General features: G+C 42.6%; 2 protein-coding genes across 5 annotated transcripts in view; both read left to right on the top strand.

Annotated features, from left to right (window-relative positions):
• The window catches only part of sll (adenosine 3'-phospho 5'-phosphosulfate transporter 1), a 37085-nt gene that overhangs the window by 8557 nt on the left and 6597 nt on the right, over positions 1–21931 (top strand). For 3 of the 4 annotated variants that reach the window (XM_069309969.1, XM_045760261.2, XM_045760260.2), the window contains exons 2-7: positions 14994–15145; positions 15768–15973; positions 17971–18195; positions 20249–20399; positions 21056–21309; positions 21701–21790. In XM_069309969.1, the coding sequence (XP_069166070.1) occupies positions 15001–15145; positions 15768–15973; positions 17971–18195; positions 20249–20399; positions 21056–21309; positions 21701–21790 (1071 nt within the window). In that variant the 5' untranslated portion in view covers positions 14994–15000. Of the gene's footprint in view, positions 1–14297; positions 14563–14993; positions 15146–15767; positions 15974–17970; positions 18196–20248; positions 20400–21055; positions 21310–21700; positions 21791–21931 lie in introns of those variants that run through there. The other variant, XM_045760259.2, reaches the window with a different exon arrangement.
• LOC138355298 (dynein heavy chain-like) lies at positions 8159–10467 on the top strand. Its single transcript, XM_069310171.1, has 2 exons — positions 8159–8208; positions 9723–10467. The coding sequence occupies exons 1-2, from the start codon at positions 8159–8161 to the stop codon at positions 10465–10467; spliced, it is 795 nt and encodes a 264-aa protein (XP_069166272.1).

Consider the following 21931-nt stretch of genomic DNA (forward strand, 5'->3'; position numbering starts at 1 on the left):
TAACTTTTATGTCAATTCAAACCTATACTTATTAAATATTTAACCATATATTTATACTGTTTAGTAACGTTAAATGGTCCTTATAAGTGTAGTAATTATTCGAGTTTAATATATGATTTATCCGTCCTTCACATTATATATACATATTATACTTACACTGAAGACATTTAATATGGGTTGAAAGGAAACTTATCAGCAGTTGTACAATTAATAAGGGAACACGCTTCATAAAGGTGAGTAACTTGTAGTGAATCAAGGCAATCAACGCGACTTATTCAGAACTTCTCCTTTATTATAACTATTCTCATTTTATTTAAAGGGTTTATATTACTTAGATGCAGAGTAACTCTTCTGATATTTAATTTCATGAATTAGGTTAGGCTTCATGAATTCATGAAGTTAATACTTACCAAGTTAGGTTAGCCTAGGTTAGGTTAGATTAGGCTAGGTAAGGTTAGGTTAGGCTAGGTAAGCTTAGGTTAGGCTAGGTAAGGTTAGGTTAGGCTAGGCTAGGTAAGGTTAGATTAGGCTAGGTAAGGTTAGAATAGGCTAGATAAGGTTAGATTAGGCTAGGTAAGGTTAGGTTAGGCTAGGTAAGCTTAGGTTAGGCTAGGTAAGGTTAGGTTAGGCTAGCTAAGGTAAGGTTAGGCTAGGTAAGCTTAGGTTAGGCTAGGTAAGGTTAGATTCGGTTAGGACTGATAATGTTAGATAGATGTACATTATGTACACAACGACATTATTATATACGTATGTCTGCCGTCAGCTGTAACTAAATCGTGCACCCTTTAGTAGGTTCATGTTTCCAAGTCATCAAGTTCAAGGAAGTTTATTGAGAAAAGGAAGTACATCTCAAAAGGATAGAGAAGCTTAGAGTAGCTCTACCTTCGAAAGCCCCAGGGGGGTAGATTCACGAAGCAGTTACGCAAGTACTTACGAATGTGTACATCTTTCCTCAATATTTGACGGCTTTGGTTACATTTATGAAACAGTTTACAAGCATGAAAAACTTCCCAATCAACTGTTGTTATTGTTACAAACAGCTTCCAGGTGTTTCGGAGTTCATTAACTATTTAATAATTGCAAACAAAGTCGCCAAAGGTTGAGAAAAGATGTACACGTTCGTAAGTACTTGCGTAACTGCTTCGTGAATCAAGCCCCAAACCATCACTTGCTGATAGAAAACGTCGCCAGGTTGTGTTTACTGTCCAGCAGGGACAGTAAACTGTCTGTCCTGTCCTGACAGTTACTGTCCTGTCTTGTACATTAGAACTTACATATCAGCCCGTTCACTTGGGCGGCGAACCCCAGCCACCCACTTCACCTTACCAACCAAAAACACAGAAAATGGTGAATCTTTACGAGTCGCTACTTTTATATAGTACCGCGTATTTCTGTCCGTTGGGGATTATAGGGTGCAAAGTGAGTTATTATTTGCAAGGACAGGATGCATATATACGAATAGTTGCTTGTCCAGAATAGGCTTCATGTCTGTGCAGTCTTCACAGGTTTACAGCACTTTGGTCATCATATTATTACCTGAAGTAATGAATGTTTCAGCTTTAAATTGGCTCCCTGTGTTGTTGCGGCTGTTGTTGTTGTTACTGGTGTTACTGCAGCTGTTGCTGGTGTTACTGCAGCTGTTGCTGGTGTTACTGCAGCTGTTGCTGGTGTTACTGCAGCTGTTGCTGGTGTTACTACTGATAATAATTCTACTACTGCTACTGTTGTTGTTGTTAAAGATTCTCTGCCTGGAACAAAAAGTTCCAAGTAGCACGGGCTATGGCGAGCCCGTTGTACTGCTACCATTAATGGTAATAAGTGAGCAGGTGTAACAATAAGCGAGGCACACAGCCCTGACACGGCTCGCTTGAGGTAAGCAACTCCCTGCACTTTCTCCGGCTGATATCACAAGATAAACACACAGGCGGCCAAAGCACCTCCGCCATCCTACCCAACACGCCCTCAATCTCTTCTATCCCCCTCCCTGACCATCAACACAGGCTCACCATAGCCCGTGCTACTTGCCCCGCTCCTGTGCCAGGTAAGTTACAGGCTCACCATAGCCCGTGCTACTTGCCCCGCTCCTGTGCCAGGTAAGTTACGGGCTCACCATAACCCGTGCTACTTGCCCCGCTCCTGTGCCAGGTAAGTTACAGGCTCACCATAGCCCGTGCTACTTGCCCCGCTCCTGTGCCAGGTAAGTTACAGGCTCACCATAGCCCGTGCTACTTGCCCCGCTCCTGTGCCAGGTAAGTTACAGGCTCACCATAGCCCGTGCTACTTGTCCCGCTCCTGTGCCAGGTAAGTTACAGGCTCACCATAGCCCGTGCTACTTGCCCCGCTCCTGTGCCAGGTAAGTTACGGGCTCACCATAACCCGTGCTACTTGCCCCGCTCCTGTGCCAGGTAAGTTACAGGCTCACCATAGCCCGTGCTACTTGCCCCGCTCCTGTGCCAGGTAAGTTACAGGCTCACCATAGCCCGTGCTACTTGCCCCGCTCCTGTGCCAGGTAAGTTACAGGCTCACCATAGCCCGTGCTACTTGTCCCGCTCCTGTGCCAGGTAAGTTACAGGCTCACCATAGCCCGTGCTACTTGCCCCGCTCCTGTGCCAGCTAAGTTACGGGCTCACCATAGCCCGTGCTACTTGCCCCGCTCCTGTGCCAGGTAAGTTACGGGCTCACCATAGCCCGTGCTACTTGGAACTTGTTCCGAGTTGCTGAATCTATAACAACAACAACATCAACCAATTTACGTCCTGTTAGGTTGAAATTTACGACATTGCTTTAACAAGATTTTCTCATAAGAGTAATAGTCGTACGTCGTACCTATATATTACAAACACCGCAGATGAATTATCTGCGGCTAACCTCCCTCTCTCTCTCTGAGCCACAATACCACAGCGGGTCAAGACTTTGGACAAATAATGACTCACGCTAAAGTCTGTATATATATGAATGGTCTGAAACATTCATTTTGTGGACATGCACGAATGATGCAATTCACGTGAAGAGCCGTGCAACACTGGAGAGGGGGAAAGAGAGCAAGGTTAGTTGCCACACACACAGCTGCCCGCCTCCTGTCATACTGTTTAACACGAGTATACCACGTTCCTGCAGCTGTTACTCTATCTTGAGATGATTTCGGGGCTTTAGTGTCCCCGCGGCCCGGTCCTCGACCAGGCCTCCACCCCCAGGAAGCAGCCCGTGACAGCTGACTAACTCCCAGGTACCTATTTACTGCTAGGTAACAGGGGCATTCAGGGTGAAAGAAACTTTGCCCATTTGTTTCTGCCTCGTGCGGGAATCGAACCCGCGCCACAGAATTACGAGTCCTGCGCGCTATCCACCAGGCTACAAGGCCACCCTACATCATACTGGCTTAATTGTATTGCCAAATCTTCTTCTAGTTAAAGGTAAGAATCTCTGTCTCTCTGTCTCTGTCTCTCAAGTCTTTCTGTCTCTCAGTCTTTCTGTCTCTCTGTCTCTCAGTCTGTATTCACCTAGTTGTGCTTGCGGGGGTTGAGCTCTGGCTCTTTGGTACCACCTCTCAACTGTCAATCAACTGATTTTTATTTTCCACACACACACACACCCAGGAAGCAGCCCGTAGTAACTGTCTAACTCTCAGGTACCTATTTACTGCTAGGTGAACAGGAGCATCATGGGTGAAAGAAACTTTGCCCATTTGTTTCCGCCTCCGCCGGGGGTAGAATCCGGACTCTTGGGACTACGAATGCCGAGCGCTGTCCACTCAGCCGTCAGGCCCCTGTGGACAGACAGACAGGTCCTCTGTCTCTCAGTCTGTCTCTGCATGTTCGTCAACCTACGTCACATGAAGTCCTCTCCAGTTGCCTCAACGGATAGAAAATGATATTCTAAAACGATTGAACCGAACCTAACGTAACCTACCCCCACCTCGCCTAACCTAACCTACCGACACGCGCGTAGAAAACGGGCTTATTTGTGAGCCGCCATGATTCATAACACCTCCTTATTATATCCGTTGAGGGCGACTGAAGCGTCACAATACAATGTATACTTCGAGAGGACAGGTTGTGTATGGCTCGAGTTACAACTTTGTGTATTGGTGCGTGAGGCGGGTAATGTCAGACGTATTAACATGGCTGACCTTCGCCTGTATTACAAAGTGCAACGTTTAGTCTGCAATGTTACTGAGCTTGTTTATGTTTATTATCTAGCAGCCGTGTGCAACATCTAGATATTGATATGCAACACCCGGGCACTTGTACAAGTTTGGGTACCTGGCCTGTAGTTCAGTGCCTCTTGTCTGTCATCCTTTTTGTATATTGGGGCTACGTTTGCTGTCTTCCAGCTTTCCCGGAAGGTCTATGGTTTCCAGTGACCTGTTATACACCGTAGAGAGTGGCACACTTAGTGCTTCTGCACCTTTTTTTAGTATCTACGGTGAGATTCTGTCAGGCCCAATAGCCTTTGTCGCACTCAGCTCCAACAGATTCCTTTTAACCTCATCACTGATGAGCTCAATTTGCTCCAAGGTTGCTTGGTTTGTCGCCTCCTCTCTTAGTGGGGGTGCTTCTCTTTGCTTTATTGTGAAAACCTCCTGGAATCTCTTGTTGAGTTCTTCACACACCTTCTTGTCATTCTCTGTGTATCTGTTCTCCCATTTTATCAGTTTCATCACTTGTTCATTCACTGCTGTTTTCCTCCTGATGTGGCTGTGAAGAAGTTTTGATTGGGCCTTGGCTTTACTCGCGATGTTATTTTCATACTGCCTCTCTGCTTCTCTCCTCACTCTGAGGTACTCATTCCTGGCCCTCTGGTATCTCTCCCTGATCTCTGGTGTTCTGTTATTCCTGTAGTTTCTCCATGTTCTTGTACTCAATTGCTTCACTATTGTATATTCCTGGTGTATGTGTTGTGTGTGTGTACTCACCTATTTGTGCTTGCGGGGGTTGAGCTTTGGCTCTTTGGTCCCGCCTCTCAACTGTCAATCAACTGGTGTACAGATTTCTGAGCCTACTGGGCTCTATCATATCTACATTTAAAACTGTGTATGGAGTCAGCCTCCACCACATCACTGCCTAATGCATTCCATCCGTTAACTACTCTGACACTGAAAAAATTCCTTCTAACGTCTCTGTGGCTCATGTGGGTACTCAGTTTCCACCTGTGTCCCCTTGTTCGCGTCCCACTAGTGTTGAATAGTTTATCCTTGTTTACCCGGTCGATTCCTCTGAGGATTTTGTAGGTTGTGATCATGTCTCCCCTTACTCTTCTGTCTTCCAGTGTCGTAAGGTGCATTTCCCGCAGCCTGTGTGTGTGTGTGTGTGTGTGTACTCACCTAATTGTACTCACCTAATTGTGCTTGCGGGGGTTGAGCTCTGGCTCTTTGGTCCCGCCTCTCAACCGTCAATCAACTGGTGTACAGATTCCTGAGCCTATTGGGCTCTATCATATCTACATTTGAAACTGTGAATGGAGTCAGCCTCCACCACATCACTTCCTAATGCATTCCATTTGCTAACTACTCTGACACTGAAAAAGTTCTTTCTAACGTCTCTGTGGCTCATTTGGGTACTCAGCTTCCACCTGTGTCCCCTTGTTCGCGTCCCACCAGTGTTGAAAAGTTCGTCCTTGTTACGGGCTGCTTCCTGGGTGTGTGTGGGTGTGTGTGTGTGTGTGTGTGTGTGTGTGTGTGTGTGTGTGTGTGTGTGTGTGTGTGTGTGTGTGTGTGTGTGTGTGTGTGTGTGTCATTTGGTAGTGTGGTGCAGTTTCTCTCGACCTTCTAGTCATTTGTCGTACCTTCTGGAATTAACTTCAACTACAGTATTAACTACAGTATCACAACCTGCTCCAGTTCTCTGAGCTTATTTGTTCATTCCAATTGTTTGATCGACTTGTTCAATCGCTAGTTATTTGTTCGCTTCTTTTGTTTACTCGCTACGGTTATTAGCATTTGTTCGTTCCTCTTGTTTATTTGCTCGACTTGGTTACCCGTGTTTGCTCGCTGGACGTGTTTACTCGCTGGACGTGTTTGCTCGTTGGACTTATTTACTCGCTGGACGTGTTTACTCGCTGGATGTGTTTACTCGCTGGACGTGTTTACTCTCTCCCCATGCTTGCCACACGGGTTGTCCTCCCAGCCGGGATGTTTCTGTGCGCCTGTCGCGTTTGCTCGCTGTTTCCACCAATATTAAAGAGGCTGTCCTTGCTCGGTCAGTGTTCATCTTTAATAATCTTGTACGTCATGATCATGTCCCTTTCCAGATTCGTCGCTCCCCAGTGACGTTCAGGTACGCATGTACTACTAGTTAAGTAGCAGTAGGTGTTGTTATTATTAATAGCTTAGTACCCGTTACTGGATTTTTTTAACGTTTTCTTTGTGCACTTATCTAGCATATGTATGTGTGTACTTACCTAAAGTGTGTGTGTGTATTTACCTAGCAGTTCCTATTTAACATGCGTGCACTTAACTAGCAGTACTTACAAAAACAGAGTTTAAAGGCTCGAGCTTCAGTTCTTGAGCTCCACTTTTTCCGGTTAACTGTCGGTCGCCTAATAACTTAATCCTTGTTTTAAAACTATGTATGTAGGAAGCCCATACTGTTTCCCCTTTCAGGTCGTATGTGTGTGTGTGTGTGTGTGTGTGTGTGTGTGTGTGTGTGTGTGTGTGTGTGTGTGTGTGTGTGTGTGTATTCACCTAATTGTGCCTGCGGGAGGTTGAGCTCTGGCTCTTTGGTCCCGCCTCTCTCAACAATCAATTGTGTGCGTGTGTGTGCGTGTGACGTAGCCTGGTGGTGTGGTGGTCGAGGAGGGGGGGGGGACGGGGGAGGGGGTTCGGTTCCCCCTCCCCCACCAACAATCGATAAGAACATCACCCAAACCCCACCCCCCTGCCCACACCCCCATGCAGGTAGGGGAGCAGGCTGTGAGGTCCGCAGTCTGCCCCCCCTCACTGCGTCTCACCCCCCCCTCCTGTGAATTCCCCCCTTTCATACCCCCCCCCCACCACCACATCTCAGGTTGGGGCGGGAGGGAAGAATGAAAGTAGAAGAATTGGGGGAACGTGTACTCATAACTATGCGACGTTTGTGCTGTATTTACTATGGGACATCTCACACTTTTACTATGGGAGATTTTAATGACTTCTTGAAGGGCTCCCACCCTCCCTGTGTGGGGGAGGGCGTGTGAGGTTGAGTGTGGGAGGGTGGGCGTGTATGGGGTGGGCGTGTGAAGTGTGTGGGGTGGGCGTGTGAAGTGTGTGGGGTGGGCGTGTGAAGTGTGTGGGGTGGGCGTGTGGGGTGGGCGTGGGGGGTGGGCGTGGGGGGTGGGCGTGGGGGGTGGGCGTGTGAAGTGTGTGGGGTGGGCGTGGGGGGTGGGCGTGTGAAGTGTGTGGGGTGGGCGTGGGGGGTGGGCGCGCCAACACTCATAAATAACTGAAAAATTTCTGCGGCATCTTCACCCTCTTCAATTTGAAGGGGCGTGGCCAGAGACAGTTGAAGGGGGTGTGGCCAGGAGAGAGTTGAAGTGTGGTGGCACTGCGATGGTGTAGTGGCACTGTGACGGTGCCTCTCCCACTGTCTGGCACGTCCAACGTTGTGGGGTCAGGCCACACTGGAGATATAGTGGTCGTCTGACCTTTTCACCTATGCAGACCTTATGGGCTTGAGGACACACACACACACACACACACACACACACACACACACACACACACACACACACACACACACACACACACACACACTGTGAAGTGATGTGGTGGAGGCTGACTCCATACAGTTTTAAATGTAGATACGATAGAACCCAATAGGCTTACGAACCTGTACACCAGTTGACTGACGACTGACAGGCGGGACCAAAGAGCCGAAGCTCTACCCTGGCAAGCTCTATAATTGAAGGATTCGAACCTAGACGGTGTGGGTCATCCCACTGGATGTCCAGTACCGTCACCACTGCGCCAGCAATTACCTAAAAGTCTTGGAAAGTTGCTCTACTCACAACACCTGAAGCAGCCAACTGACTCTATAGAGTGCATCGCTCTACCCATAAACACTCATTAACGAGAATAGGTATGATAGATGAGGTGAACCGACGTGCGTGTAATTTTAATGTAACGTGTTCTCTGTACCATCTGCATATTCCATGTTTCTTCGCCCTCTAAACTGAGTCCAAAATGCGTCTAGAGTCTAAATTACAGAGTCTAAGAGACTCTAGATTGCTGAAGTTATTTACGTTAAACGGAAAATATACATAAAAAATTTGCATTTGTAATACTGTTATTGCGTGTGTTGTTCAATTCCATGTACATATATATACTTATATAAATGCATATTGGAGGGAGAAGGTCAGCTGAGCTGAGGAAGGTGTTGAGTCGTGGGCGGGCAGCGCCACCCACATGGTGCCCGGAGTGCTCAAGCCGCCCGCTGGTGCTGGCAACAAGTGCCAAGGACCTCCCCAAGTATCCACCATATTAATGCCTCTACGCCCAGCTGGGGAAGTGCTGCCAACACCCACTAGGTGGTGGTATTGAAGCCGCGGGGGAGGACAGGTGGTGGGGAAGTGGCCGGTTGGGGGAAGACAGGTGGTGAGGCGGGGGAGGTGTCCGGTTGAGGGAGGGAACAGGTGGTGCGGATAGGAGGTGTGAGGGGGAGGGTGAGAGAGGGGTTGCAACCCCCCCCCCCCCCAACAGCGAGAGAGGCAGTTGACATTCTCACCCCCACACAGCTTTCAAAACATTACAGAGGTAATGACATGTTATGTTGGCAATTGTTGTGAATTGTTGGGAATAGTTGACTATCAATCTGTGAGGAAGCCCGCTGCTACCTCTCCTCCCACTAGGGCTCTGTGAGGGAGTCCCCTTCTGCCACTTCTCACAAAGAGAGGAATTTACCATAGCAAGCGAGAAAACATATCTTTGATAAGACGCAATAGCCACTAACCTAGACAAGACGGCGTTCAAAACACTATATGCCCCACCAATATATCTGAGTATACCCCACATACCCGGAACCCCAACTTCAAAAGAACAATATGAATAGAGAGCTTTACCATAATTGAGGTGCCTGAGCTACGGGGATACAATGAGAATTAAACCTAATATCACTGGAAAAAGGTACAAATAGCCTAGGCTACTCTATACTTTTGTGATGTATCTTATTGTCTCAATAAACGTATTTAAACTTGAAATAGCACTGGAAGAAGACAGTGGGGATATGATCCAGATATCTAAAATATTCATGGCAATATATAGTGAAATAGAGAATGTTTAGGTTGAGCAGTAGTGAAGAGTGAGGACAAGCAAGGGGCTAGTAAAGTGAGCCACAGGGATGTGAGGAAACAGTTCTTCAGAGAACAGTAAAACAGTGGAAGACAATAGAAGGAGAAGTAGAGGATTCCTCCGACCATAATTTTAAAAGCAGATATGACAAGAAACCAAGAATTCGGGAGTCATTGTTTGACCTTAGGAAAAGCGGGGCCCAGAAGCTGAAGCGCGGTCTATCAAACTGTTAGACAAGTTCTGCTAGCTAGGGAGTGTTAGTGGGAAAATGATTGACAAGGAAGTTACTTAGCTATATGAATTGTGGGGTTCAGTCCCTGAGCCCATTGTGTGCCCCTGTAACCCTTTCCACTACCGCCCACAAATGGGTATGGGGTGCATAATAAATGAACTAAACTATAAAAAAAACTAACTAAAAAGGTTGGAGTAACTACAGTGTCGAGTGTGTATTGTATTTCAGGTTCACCGGCCGCGAGACTACACTTGAGGTACAAGGTTCACTTGGCGTGGTACAAGGTTCACTTGGCGTGGTACAAGGTTCACTTGACGTGGTACAAGGTTCACTTGACGTGCTACAAGGTTCACTTGACGTGGTACAAGGTTCACTTGGCGTGGTACAAGGTTCACTTGACGTGGTACAAGGTTCACTTGACGTGCTACAAGGTTCACTTGGCGTGGTACAAGGTTCACTTGGCGTGGTACAAGGTTCACTTGGCGTGGTACAAGGTTCACTTGGCGTGGTACAAGGTTCACTTGACGTGCTACAAGGTTCACTTGACGTGGTACAAGGTTCACTTGGCGTGGTACAAGGTTCACTTGACGTGGTACAAGGTTCACTTGACGTGGTACAAGGTTCACTTGACGTGGTACAAGGTTCACTTGACGTGGTACAAGGTTCACTTGGCGTGGTACAAGGTTCACTTGACGTGGTACAAGGTTCACTTGACGTGGTACAAGGTTCACTTGACGTGGTACAAGGTTCACTTGACGTGGTACAAGGTTCACTTGACGTGGTACAAGGTTCACTTGACGTGGTACAAGGTTCACTTGACGTGGTACAAGGTTCACTTGACGTGCTACAAGGTTCACTTGACGTGGTACAAGGTTCACTTGGCGTGGTACAAGGTTCACTTGACGTGGTACAAGGTTCACTTGACGTGGTACAAGGGACGTATGTACCTGGATTTTTACAGAGTGGGTTCTGAAAGTAGAACTCTCAAAACCCACTCCCCAAGCCCGGCCTGAGTTGTTTTGTAATATCTTGACCTAAAAGGTTGTTGTTGCTTGGAACAGCCCGTAGGCCCATATATCCATTACAACCCAGGTGGTCCGGCACTTACTGCAGCAACTGTCCAATTGTCTCTTGAACACGTCTCCTTGTGTTCCGGTACAATGTACGACTGTAAACAGATCACTGCCCTTGTAACTTAATCTTCTTTAATGGTACGTGCACTTTGCATGAAGGTTGTCTCCTCCCGATGACTGTACGACTGGTAATGATAATAGCTATCTATGGGCTCACCATAGCCCGTGTTACTTGGAACTTTTTGTTCCAGGTAGCGAATCTTTAACAACAACAACAAACTGGTAATGTAATGTTGGCGCTTCGCAAGCACTTTGGCCTGTGTTGGAATCCTGGCAGGGGAGGATTGACTGGGCGCCAATCTTTAAATGTAGTCTATGTTCAATGGGTGGTTGTTAAACGATTTGGCGGGTCGTATTACGGGGAAACATTAGGATTAAGGACCTTCCCGAAACGCTATATGCGTGCTAGTGGCTTTACATAAATATAAGAACTCTTTTATAGAACAAAAATAAATAAAATAAATAATAAAATTGTTTCTGTAAATGGGATTGTTTAGGAGTTAGCCGCAATGTAGGGTAGGTTAGGTTAGGCTTGGTCTAGGTTAGGTTAGGTTAGGCTTGGTCTAGGTTAGGTTAGGTTAGGTTAGGCTTGGTCTAGGTTAGGTTAGGCTTGGTCTAGGTTAGGTTAGGTTAGGCTTGGTCTAGGTTAGGTTAGGTTAGGTTAGGCTTGGTCTAGGTTAAGTTAGGTTAGGTTAGGCTTGGTCTAGGTTAGGTTAGGTTAGGTTAGGCTTGGTCTAGGTTAAGTTAGGTTAGGTTAGGCTTGTCCTAGGTTAGGTTAGGTTGCCTTGCATGGGGGATCGTAAAGCTCAATGGAGTCATTTATAACTTTTGGTGTGTGATTGCTTCTGTTTTTCATGATGTTCATTGGCATAGCATGTTGGATACCTGAGTGTGTATAGGGTGTTTTGTGGAGGAAAGCGTGGTTTATGTGCTTTATCAATGAGTGTCGGACCATTGGTTATTTAATTTGACTGCTGGGAGCTTCTTGCTTTCAATTGTCTTCAAAAGAAATTATGAAAGGTCTCAGAAGAGAACGTGACGTACCTTAGCTTAGCAAGTATTGGGACCCGGACGTCTTATTGTTTCTCTTGGTGGCAGACTTCCAGGCAGCATTACTGGGATATTTGCTGTGTACGGAATCGCCTTCGTTATCATCTTCGGAGTGCGGGAAAAAAGCCCCGTCATCCACATGCCTGCCGTATATCGTTGGGTTTTCTGGTTTCCTAGAGTTTTCGGTCCGTGCTGCGCGCGCCGCCTCCCTGCGCCATGTTGGTCGTCCGCTATTTCTTGATCCCAAACTTGAGGTGAATTAATATGTAACCTGTTCGCACAAATTTAAATGGCTTAGAATGTAGATATCTATTGTCTAGTTGCTGGGCTTATGTGACTCTAAACTCTTATCTCGATGGTCTGATAAGGTCAATAGACTGACCTTCTCCATGACGCAACCCCACAACAGTTGCCTAACTCCCGGAGGTACCTATTTACTGCTTGGTGAACAAGCGCATTAGGTGAAACGAAACGAGCTAATTTTTTCTGTCCCTCCCAGGAGTCGAACCCGGGATCCCCGATTGTGAGTCGCGTGCATAGTTAGGGACATTACAAAACATACCAGAGCAACGCGTTCTCGCGAGCATAGACCCGTCATGGGAATGCCACCTATGGGGAGGGTCAGTCGTTTGACCTTGCGGGAACTTCAATAGAAGTCTACAAAATACATGTACACAGGCTTTCTGTCGCCGACAAAACGAAGTAATAACTATTATGTTAAATGCTGTTTTCTCAACAGCACAAAAGAGGCTTCACTTTTTTTTAACTTCAATGTGTGGCAAGTATAGAAAACGGAGTATTTGAGCAGGAACTCTGGTAGTGTGAAGACTACGTAGTAAAAACAAGAAAGACAAGTGCATGAGGGGATTTGTTTTGATTTGTGTAAGTAATTAATTTGTATTTTTTCTCCGCAAGTGATAATTTAGAGGTGATAGTAGATTAACTTACCAACTTGGTTCCTACACGAGCGTAATACAGAAGAACAGTTATTAATAACTAGAAAAAAATCCTAAGGATTCCGGACGACTCATCACCTGGGTTCCGGAAGACTCATCACTTGGGCTCCGGAAGACTCATCACTTGGGCTCCGGAAGACTCATCACTTGGGCTCCGGAAGACTCATCACTTGGGCTCCGGAAGACTCATCACTTGGGCTCTGAACTCATCATCATACGGTCAACTATGCGTGTTAGTCGCTTGCCAAGAATGTACAAAATAATCTTCCTAATCTGTACTTTCACAACCCTTTGTAGTACCTTTTATGTTAAATTATTGTGATGTGTTGCTTGGAGACTGTTGTGAGTACGTAGGTGACTCAGGAGAGTGTTATGAGGCTATTGGTGAGTCGGGGATTGTTATGAGGCTACTGGTGAGTCGGGGATTGTTATGAGGCTATTGGTGAGTCGGGGATTGTTATGAGGCTATTGGTGAGTCGGGGATTGTTATGAGGCTATTGGTGAGTCGGGGATTGTTGTGAGAGGGGTTGATACTCATGGGATTGTTGTGAGGGGGAGGTTGATGACGCATGGGAGTGTTATGAGGGTGTGAGTGATTCAGGGGATTGTTATGAGTGTGCTGGTGACTCAGTGAAGTATTGAACTGTCACTGTGATGTGTGTGTGTGTGTGTGTGTGTGTGTGTGTGTGTGTGTGTGTGTGTGTGTGTGTGTGTGTGTGTGTGTGTGTGTGTGTGTGCGTGTGCGTGTGTGTGTGTGTAATATTATAGACGATTCGATGGGTGCGATAAGAGGCATTTAAAAAGAAAATGCGTAAATACCTACATCAACAATTTTTCTGGAATCATGTGTTTATTTTAAATAACCTCTTGTCATTATCGTTATTAATATTATTTTTGCAATTTATGAATGATGTATGGCATGCTACGCTGGAGAGAGCAAACGCACGTGGTATTAAGAGTTGTGTATGTTTATACAACAGGTTATGAGGTTATGAGGTTATGAGGAACTCTTAATCAGCTGAGTGATGACGTAGGCAGTCTCCGTGGTGTACGTAGTGGTAAGACACTCGCCTGGCGTTCCGCGAGCGCTGTCATGGGTTCGTATCCTGGCCGGGGAGGATTTACTGGGCGCAATTCCTTAACTGTAGCCTCTGTTTAACGCAACAGTAAAATGTGTACTTGGTTGAAAAAACGATTCTTCGCGGCAGGGGATCGTATTCCAGGGACCATAGGATTAAGGACTTGCCCGAAACGCTACGCGTACTAGTGGCTGTACAAGAATGTAACAACTCTTGTATATATCTCAAAAAAAAACAAAAAAAAAAATAGCATGGACACAGGTGTTCTTCTGACAGGTGTATGTGTGAGATTCAGGTGTGTGATGAGTCCACGAGTTATGGGGGGCCTCGCGGCTGAATCAGATATATATAAATATATATATAATATATATATATATATATATATATATATATATATATATATATATATATATATATATATATATATATATATATATATATATATATATATACACACACATTAAATGCAAGTCTACCACATGTTAAATATGAGGAAACGGCCCCGTTTTGGCTGTTTCTTTATATTTCAAATGTGCTAGTTTTGCATATATTAGTGAATTACAGATGTTACTTATAAAAGGGGTCGTTTCCCCCCCCTGGTGACCCAGGAGAGGCCTTGAGCCCGTAGCCCCCCGGAGTCACCTGGTGACGTCAACAAACTGGGGACGTCAACAAACTCAGGCTGTCGGCCCGAGCCCCTCCACCAATATTATCAAGTGTTACTCTTCAAGGAAAGGTCCAAATTACAACTCGTCAGAAGGGAATACTTGTGAAATAATAGATAAAGAGAAATACTTGAATAAATTGTGCAATTACACAAGAAATAAGAGGTTAAGAACCTCTTAAGGAGGTGAATAAATTTCAGATTCTGTCTTAAGAATAACGTTCAGTGTGTTTGTTTTAAACTCTAATTTACTTTATACATTTGAATGCACGGCATTTTAAATTTGTATAAATTAGGTATGTTCATATAGACATGCCACATAATTTTCTTTATGTAATGTATAACATGAGCCTGAATTTAATTTTCGTATAACATCTGTTATGATTTCATGGAAGAAATTTCATAAGCACATGAGCAAAGTTCAAGTTTAGGGGTTGAAGACATCGTTGTTCAAGTTTTATAATTTCTTGTAAGGTTCTACTGTGCCCTGTGTAAATTTGTGTCTTCGCTACCTTATCCTTACCTATCCTACCCTATCGTATTTGATCCCTGTTGCTGTATTTGATCAAATCAACTACTATAAATAACATCGAGTATTTATATTCTTTGTTTTTCAGAAGTGTGATGTCTGAAAATTCTATGGTCATGGATTTAGCTAACTCTTGGCTTGGAAGCCTAGTACTCAACCTGCTGTGTTATTCCACAATACTTATACCTGGATACCTCCTTATTCAGTACTTCAAGAAATCTAAATATATTGAAAGAGCAGGTATGAATATTATTATTATTACTTTAAATAAACTGATACATAATGGTTTGTTTGTACATCATTATAAATAAAAAATAATGAAAAACCTACTTTATATAAAGGTTTAAAATGTAATTTTCTGTCCTCTGTTCTTTCATATTTTGCTTTCCTAGTATATGCTAAGGATTTTCCATAGGCAGTGCCGAATATATTGCAACCTTGATATTGATAGAATGGATTTCATGAACAGCACTCTTGATTAAAAGTAAGGTATTGGTTAGTAGAATAAATTTTGATGTAATGAATTATGATGTCTGCTTGATTAAGGTGTCTTGATGCATTGAACTAAGTGTAAGCACAGTTTTATTTTTATTTTTGTTTGCATTGTGCTACAAAATGCAGTTTTTATATAGTAATTGTAATATTTTCTGCTCCTTATCAAGTTTTAAATAAATGTGATTACCCTCCCACAAACATTTTTTACAGCATGCTATTTCAATCAGTTGTCTGGAGACAGCCAGTTGGTTTTCAAGTCCTCTTAAGAGGAAAAATTGTATAGTGTTATACTGAATTGTATATAATATTATAAAATGTGAATACAGTACCATGCTGTACATGAGTTATAGAAACATTTGTCTTTCAGGTTCTGGAGTTGTTTCTAGGCTCATTACATCATGTGTGTATGGGCAGAGTTATGATAAATTAATGACAACAGATGTACCTTCATCTAAGAGTGCTGTAGGTGAGAGAAGTGCAGCTACCAAGTGTTTGCAGCTGTGCTTCTGCTTTATAGGCCTTCAGGCATCATATCTTACTTGGGGTGTTTTGCAGGAGAAAATCATGACAAAGGTAAAGTGTTAGTTTTGGTAATAATGTGTGTGGATTGTCAAATTTTTGGTGTCATATTTTGTCCAGGTTTTGATAGTACAGTTGGTTTATTAGTCATACATTTTTCTTTGTTTTCTAGATGCATTCTTACCTGTATATGCCGCAAGCTTAGCCATTCGTTTACAAAAATACATTTCCCGAAACACTGTGTGGGATTAGCAGCCTTATAAAAAATATTACTGTATCATGTATATAATGTAATATAATCAATATGCAGTATATATATATAATTTATTATAAAAATAATAAATGAGAGATTTAAAAAATCCATACTATAGAGTTGGGCACTTCAGTGACCCCCTCACCCCCAAGTAATTAGTGAAAGATGGCAGGCCAGGTCTCTAGATTTCTTCACTAAAAAAGATTGTGAATTCAATAGAGAGAAGAAAAGAGAGAGTGGTGAGACGGGGGGAAAAGGGAGAGAGAGAAAAGAAGTGGCGAGACAGGTGGAGAGAGGGAAGAGGTTAGAAATGCCCGAAATGCTGTGTGTGTTAGTGACTTTGTAAGAATGTAAAAATAACAATCTTATGTAATCCCACATACCCATCGTACCTTCTTGTAAATAAATATTATTATTATTATTATATAAAATAGGGCAGAGGTGATGGGGGTGATGATGTAGGGAAAGAGTGGGGGAGAAATATGTGGTTAGGGGGGGTGGAGATAGAGGGAGAGAGGATGAAGAGTGGGATAGAAAGGGAGGGGGAAGAGAGAAAAGGGATGGAAGGGATAGAGGGGGAAGGGGGGGAGGGAGACCTGGGTGAGAATATGGCTGTCCCAAGCTGGAGGTAACTTGGATAGACAGACAGACAGATTGCTTGGGGTAGAGACAGGTAGAGATAGGTAGAGAGGGAAGAGAGAGAGAGAGAGAGACAAATAGACCCGTGCAATGCTGGGTACCCCCTATACAGTATTATTATACTGTATTTAGTATTATTATTATGTTTTGTAAACATTGTGTTGATGCCATCCTACATTATATTTTGAGTAGCTGTAATGTGCTGTATTGGTAACATAGTCAAGTATAAATTATTTCTATTAAAAGGCCTGCTAATTTCCAATAAAAGTAATTATGTAATCAGAGGCTCTTCCTTTCCCATGCTAGATTGTAGTTCTGGTAGTTCAATTTTTATTTAATATCTTGAACTACTGTTCAGTATATAAGAATTGCTGGCCTGGAACTAGGTTTGAATATCATCCTACATTCTTTTATGACAGTCATAGTTCATTTTGATAAATAATGCACAGTATTTGTTTTTTTTCTGCTTATGCAGTACAATTCCACAGATAAAATATTTTTTTTTTTTAGTTTTAAGTGAAGTATATATTTTGAAAAAATAAGCATGTTGTGAGTAGAGTTTTTGCCAAAATAGTTGTATATTATGTACAGATGGTTCACATTTTGTTTGGTAATAAATATGCGGCTATCCCACGTGGCTGCAGCTATTTTCAATTGATCTGCTTTTGGTGTCCAATTCCTGTACCATTGTCTGGACACTGTTACTCATAATGTATTAAACATTGTATTGATATATTCTCCAGCTGTTAATCTTCCGACTACCCTTCTCGCTCTTTTTTGTTAAGAGTCTTAGAAGTTCCATCTCGCACAGATACTGGAATGGGATTGGATGCCAGGAGTTCAGTTCCTCCTATGTTCTCCTCTTTAAGTTTAATTAATGCAGGTGAGCATTTACACAGGTTTTTCAAGAATGCAGCCCCCCATAGAAAATGATCACCTGCACACAAACTTAATAGTTGAACCATTAAGTAACCTTTTTAAGTAATTAAATAAAATTGGAGCCATATGAGGTACATAATTACATTTGAAGGTTATACAAATCTAATGGTGAACTTGTGTACTGTGTAATTAACAATATATTAAGGACTAAATGTATGGTAATATGGCATTTTGAACATGTTAGTGTCATTTCATGAGATTTGTAACATTGTGTCCTCAGGAGTACCAGAACTTCAGAGGCAGTATTGGTCACTTCAAGGACTCTCAGTTTTTGGTGTTTGTCAATCGCATTCTGGCGTTTATGTTAGCAGCGGCTTATCTTGGCTTTACCAGACAACCACGGCACACAGCACCTATCTACAAATATTCATACTGCTCATTTTCCAATATTATGAGCTCTTGGTGTCAGTATGAGGCACTCAAGTACGTTACCTTTCCCACACAGGTTTGTAAATTGAATTTGTTTAAACCCATCCATTTTCTTATTTGTCTAACCCATAATCAAATATATTAACTACAAAGGGGGAAATGCAGTATGGTTTACTAGCCAAATGTATTTGGCTCTTTAGAGATCACAATTTTGGACAAATCAGAATGGTCCATTATGTTGCCCATGACCTAGGCTACAACAGACCCATTTATTAGGCTGCTATATTTCAGAGCATCTGAACAGCATGTTCAAGTAATTTGCTTGAGATTGGCAAATGTGCCATCATCTGTTCTTAAGTTTGCCAACCCAATATTACTGTATATCAGTTCTTAAGTTTGCCAACCCAATATTACTGTATATCAGTTCTTAAGTTTGCCAACCCAATATTACTGTATATCAGCAAAACATTTTGTATTAAACACACATGTATATAAATATGGAAGTATACAAAAATGTGTTCATTAAAAAGTATACATTATAAAAGCACCAAAAATATTGAATACTGTACTACCAAAATTGTTGTTATTTTAAGTATTGGATGATTTATGATTAAGAGGATAAACATGTATTTTTGCAGTCTGAAAGCCTCTAAACTACATCAACATGAGAAAATGGGCCTACACAATAATGTTAATGGAGTGACTAGACATGAGATATCATAAACCTTACACATTTGGCATTCCTCCTTTCCTTACAAGACGTCACTTGAGGTGGTAACACACACAAAACCATTAAACTTAAGGACATTATGCAGCTCATATTTATATCCACCCATACTCATTCATATGTCTAAGATATGCTTAAAATAATCCACTGATCTCATGTCTATTATGTTACCTAGCAATTTGTTCTATAAATCAACAACCCAATTTTCAAACTGGTATTTACCCAGATCTTTACTAACACCTATTATATTCTGTGAATATGGCAGACTTGTCTAAAATATTAAGAAAATAAGTGTTTGATAACCCATTTTTAGACCGACAAAGAAATGAGGCATGCAAACATCTTTCACGGCAGTTTTTGCTAATTAGCTTTGTGAAACATAAACTCTGATTTTCTCCTTGGGCCTATTATATCTAATTCAATCAATATATAATCATTTAGATGAAGATCTTTGTCAAAAAAGCAGCTGGAAACTTAATGGAAATGGCTCGAGCTTGGATCTTCTCCAATTAATCAGTTTCTATTGATTCCGTTATAGGTGGGGATAATATCGTACACCTTAATATTATGACAAGTTGGAGTTTTATCGATTCAATACATGATTGCTAATAAATATTTCATGAAATATTTCATTTTAATAAAGAGAGATGAATTCTAATTCAGTATTTCATTATATGCTAATTATATATTATATAAACAGAATTACAAAAATATAAATACAAATATTAGAAAACCATTGTGTGTGTGTATGTGTATGTTCCCCTCCTGAGTGTTAGGGTTGGGAAACTTTACCACTGTTGTGACATTTGTACCATCTAGGGTCTCATGGAACTCAACCTGGCATGGCAAGCCATCTTACTAATTCACATGAAGTGCACTAATAAATGCTAAGTAAATCCTCTCATATATAAAACTCCCATATATCTCCAATGTTTATTCTACCAAATGTGATAGTATTAGTATATGGCTTATCACCTGTTTGGCCAGCACTTGCCCGGCTTTGAGTGGCTGAGATACACTCCCCCCCTTGGGTTAATGAACGTACTCGCCTAGTTAGGTGAACGTTCACAATGTGAAAGTGTCAACATGTCATACATACTTTCAGTAATTCAAATGTTTGTCATCAGCATTTTTATGGATGTGCACTTGATCTATCCAGGCTTAACTGTTAAAATGTTTTGTAATAAAAAATAGAAATAAAAAATCTGAATGAAAAAAAGGTCAATAACTTGACCTTTACCTTGCCAGACAATAACTAATTGTCTGGCAATTGACAACCTAACCCACATATATGAACTGAAATAAAATAACATTTCAGTCCATCCTGCCCCATTGCCAAGTTGTGACTTGAGTGCAATATCAGTACATATTAAATTTGATGAGCAACTTAATATTTTTTCAGGTGTTGGCTAAGGCATCAAAAATTATTCCAACCATGATAATGGGCAAGATTGTTAGTGGAAAGAAGTACGAGTATTTCGAGTATGTGACGGCTGTGCTTATTTCCGCTGGCATGACCATGTTCCTTTTGGGGTCGACAGAATCAAAAGGAAGTAAGTAACTTAGTTGTGTGTGTGTGTTATTGTTGAATGTCTTGATATTCTCTACTTGTTGGTGGTTTATGTTATGGATGTTATTGATAACGCCTTATTTATTTCTGCATCACTTATTTTAACTTTCCCTGTCATATACTGCGCTTAAAGTATGTAAAATATTTGTGAATTTGCCCCTTTTTCCCGTGCTGTGTGTGTGCGTATGATTTAGTGTATATGTCCCGGTCCTACGTGTGTCCCGGTCCTGTGTGTGTCCCAGTCCTGTGTGTGTCCCGGTCCTGTGTGTGTCCTGGTCCTGTGTGTCTCCCGGTCCTGTGTGTCTCCCGGTCCTGTGTGTGTCCCGGTCCTGTGTGTGTCTTGGTCCTGTGTGTCCCGGTCCTGTGTGTCCCGGTCCTGTGTGTATCCTGGTCCTGTGTGTCTCCCGGTCCTGTGTGTCTCCCGGTCCTGTGTGTGTCCCGGTCCTGTGTGTGTCCCAGTCCTGTGTGTGTCTCGGTCCTGTGTGTGCCGGTCCTGTGTGTGTCCCGGTCCTTTGTTGTGATTATTTTGAAAATAATTGTAATTATAGAAAATTATAGTGAATAAATATTTATGGGATTTAACATGCATTACTTCATGCATTTCTGTTAATGGATTAACGGTCTTTGATTCCCATGCAGGCTCCTCCAGCACCACCACTATATCTGGGGTCATCATCCTTATTGGTTACATGTCATTTGACGCCTTCACTTCCAACTGGCAAGGAGAACTCTTCAGCCAGCACAAGATGTCCTCCGTACAGATGATGTGTGGTGTTAATCTGTTTTCTTGCCTTTTCACCACTGCTGCTTTGGTGCAGCAGGGTAGCTTCAGTGTCTCTCTCAACTTCATGCTCACGTATCCCGCATTTTTCTGGGACAGTCTTATTCTCTCGGTAAGTTTTCTATATACTTTACGTACATGTACAGTTGTACTCGTGTCACTGATAAATGTGGCAGATCTATTACTGTATACATTACAGTACTTCTCTGTAGTTCAGTAACCTGATGACATTACACATAAAAAAAGTGAATACTTCTCCAACCCATGATTGCATAAATTTTGAGCTTTGGGCAGGGATCTATAATGTCTGTGAATATCTCTTGCTGGGCAGTGCTGAATGGATTTTTTAAATCTTAACGGAGATTTATATGAAAGTGATACCTTGAAAATTGTCTTTGGCAGTATTAAACTGTGTCTTGGTTCACAGCTTGCTTATTGTGTTTAAAAAGTATATTTTTCATTTGATTTGTACTGCCAGTTAAATACTATATATTTTTCTACAGATTTGTTCTGCCACTGGCCAGCTGTTCATCTACCACACCATCTCTGTGTTTGGTCCGGTCGTTTTCATCATTATCATGACTATTCGTCAGGTAAGGGATAGTATTTGGATGGGTGTATTTTGGTTTGTGTATAATTACAGTATCTAAGTGTATCATCTCAAGAAGTGTAGTTATAGGATGAGAGCTATGCTTGTGGTGTCCCATCTTCCCAGCACTCTTTGTCGTATAACG

Source organism: Procambarus clarkii, chromosome 66, assembly GCF_040958095.1.
Source record: "Procambarus clarkii isolate CNS0578487 chromosome 66, FALCON_Pclarkii_2.0, whole genome shotgun sequence".
Lineage (NCBI taxonomy): Eukaryota > Metazoa > Arthropoda > Malacostraca > Decapoda > Cambaridae > Procambarus > Procambarus clarkii.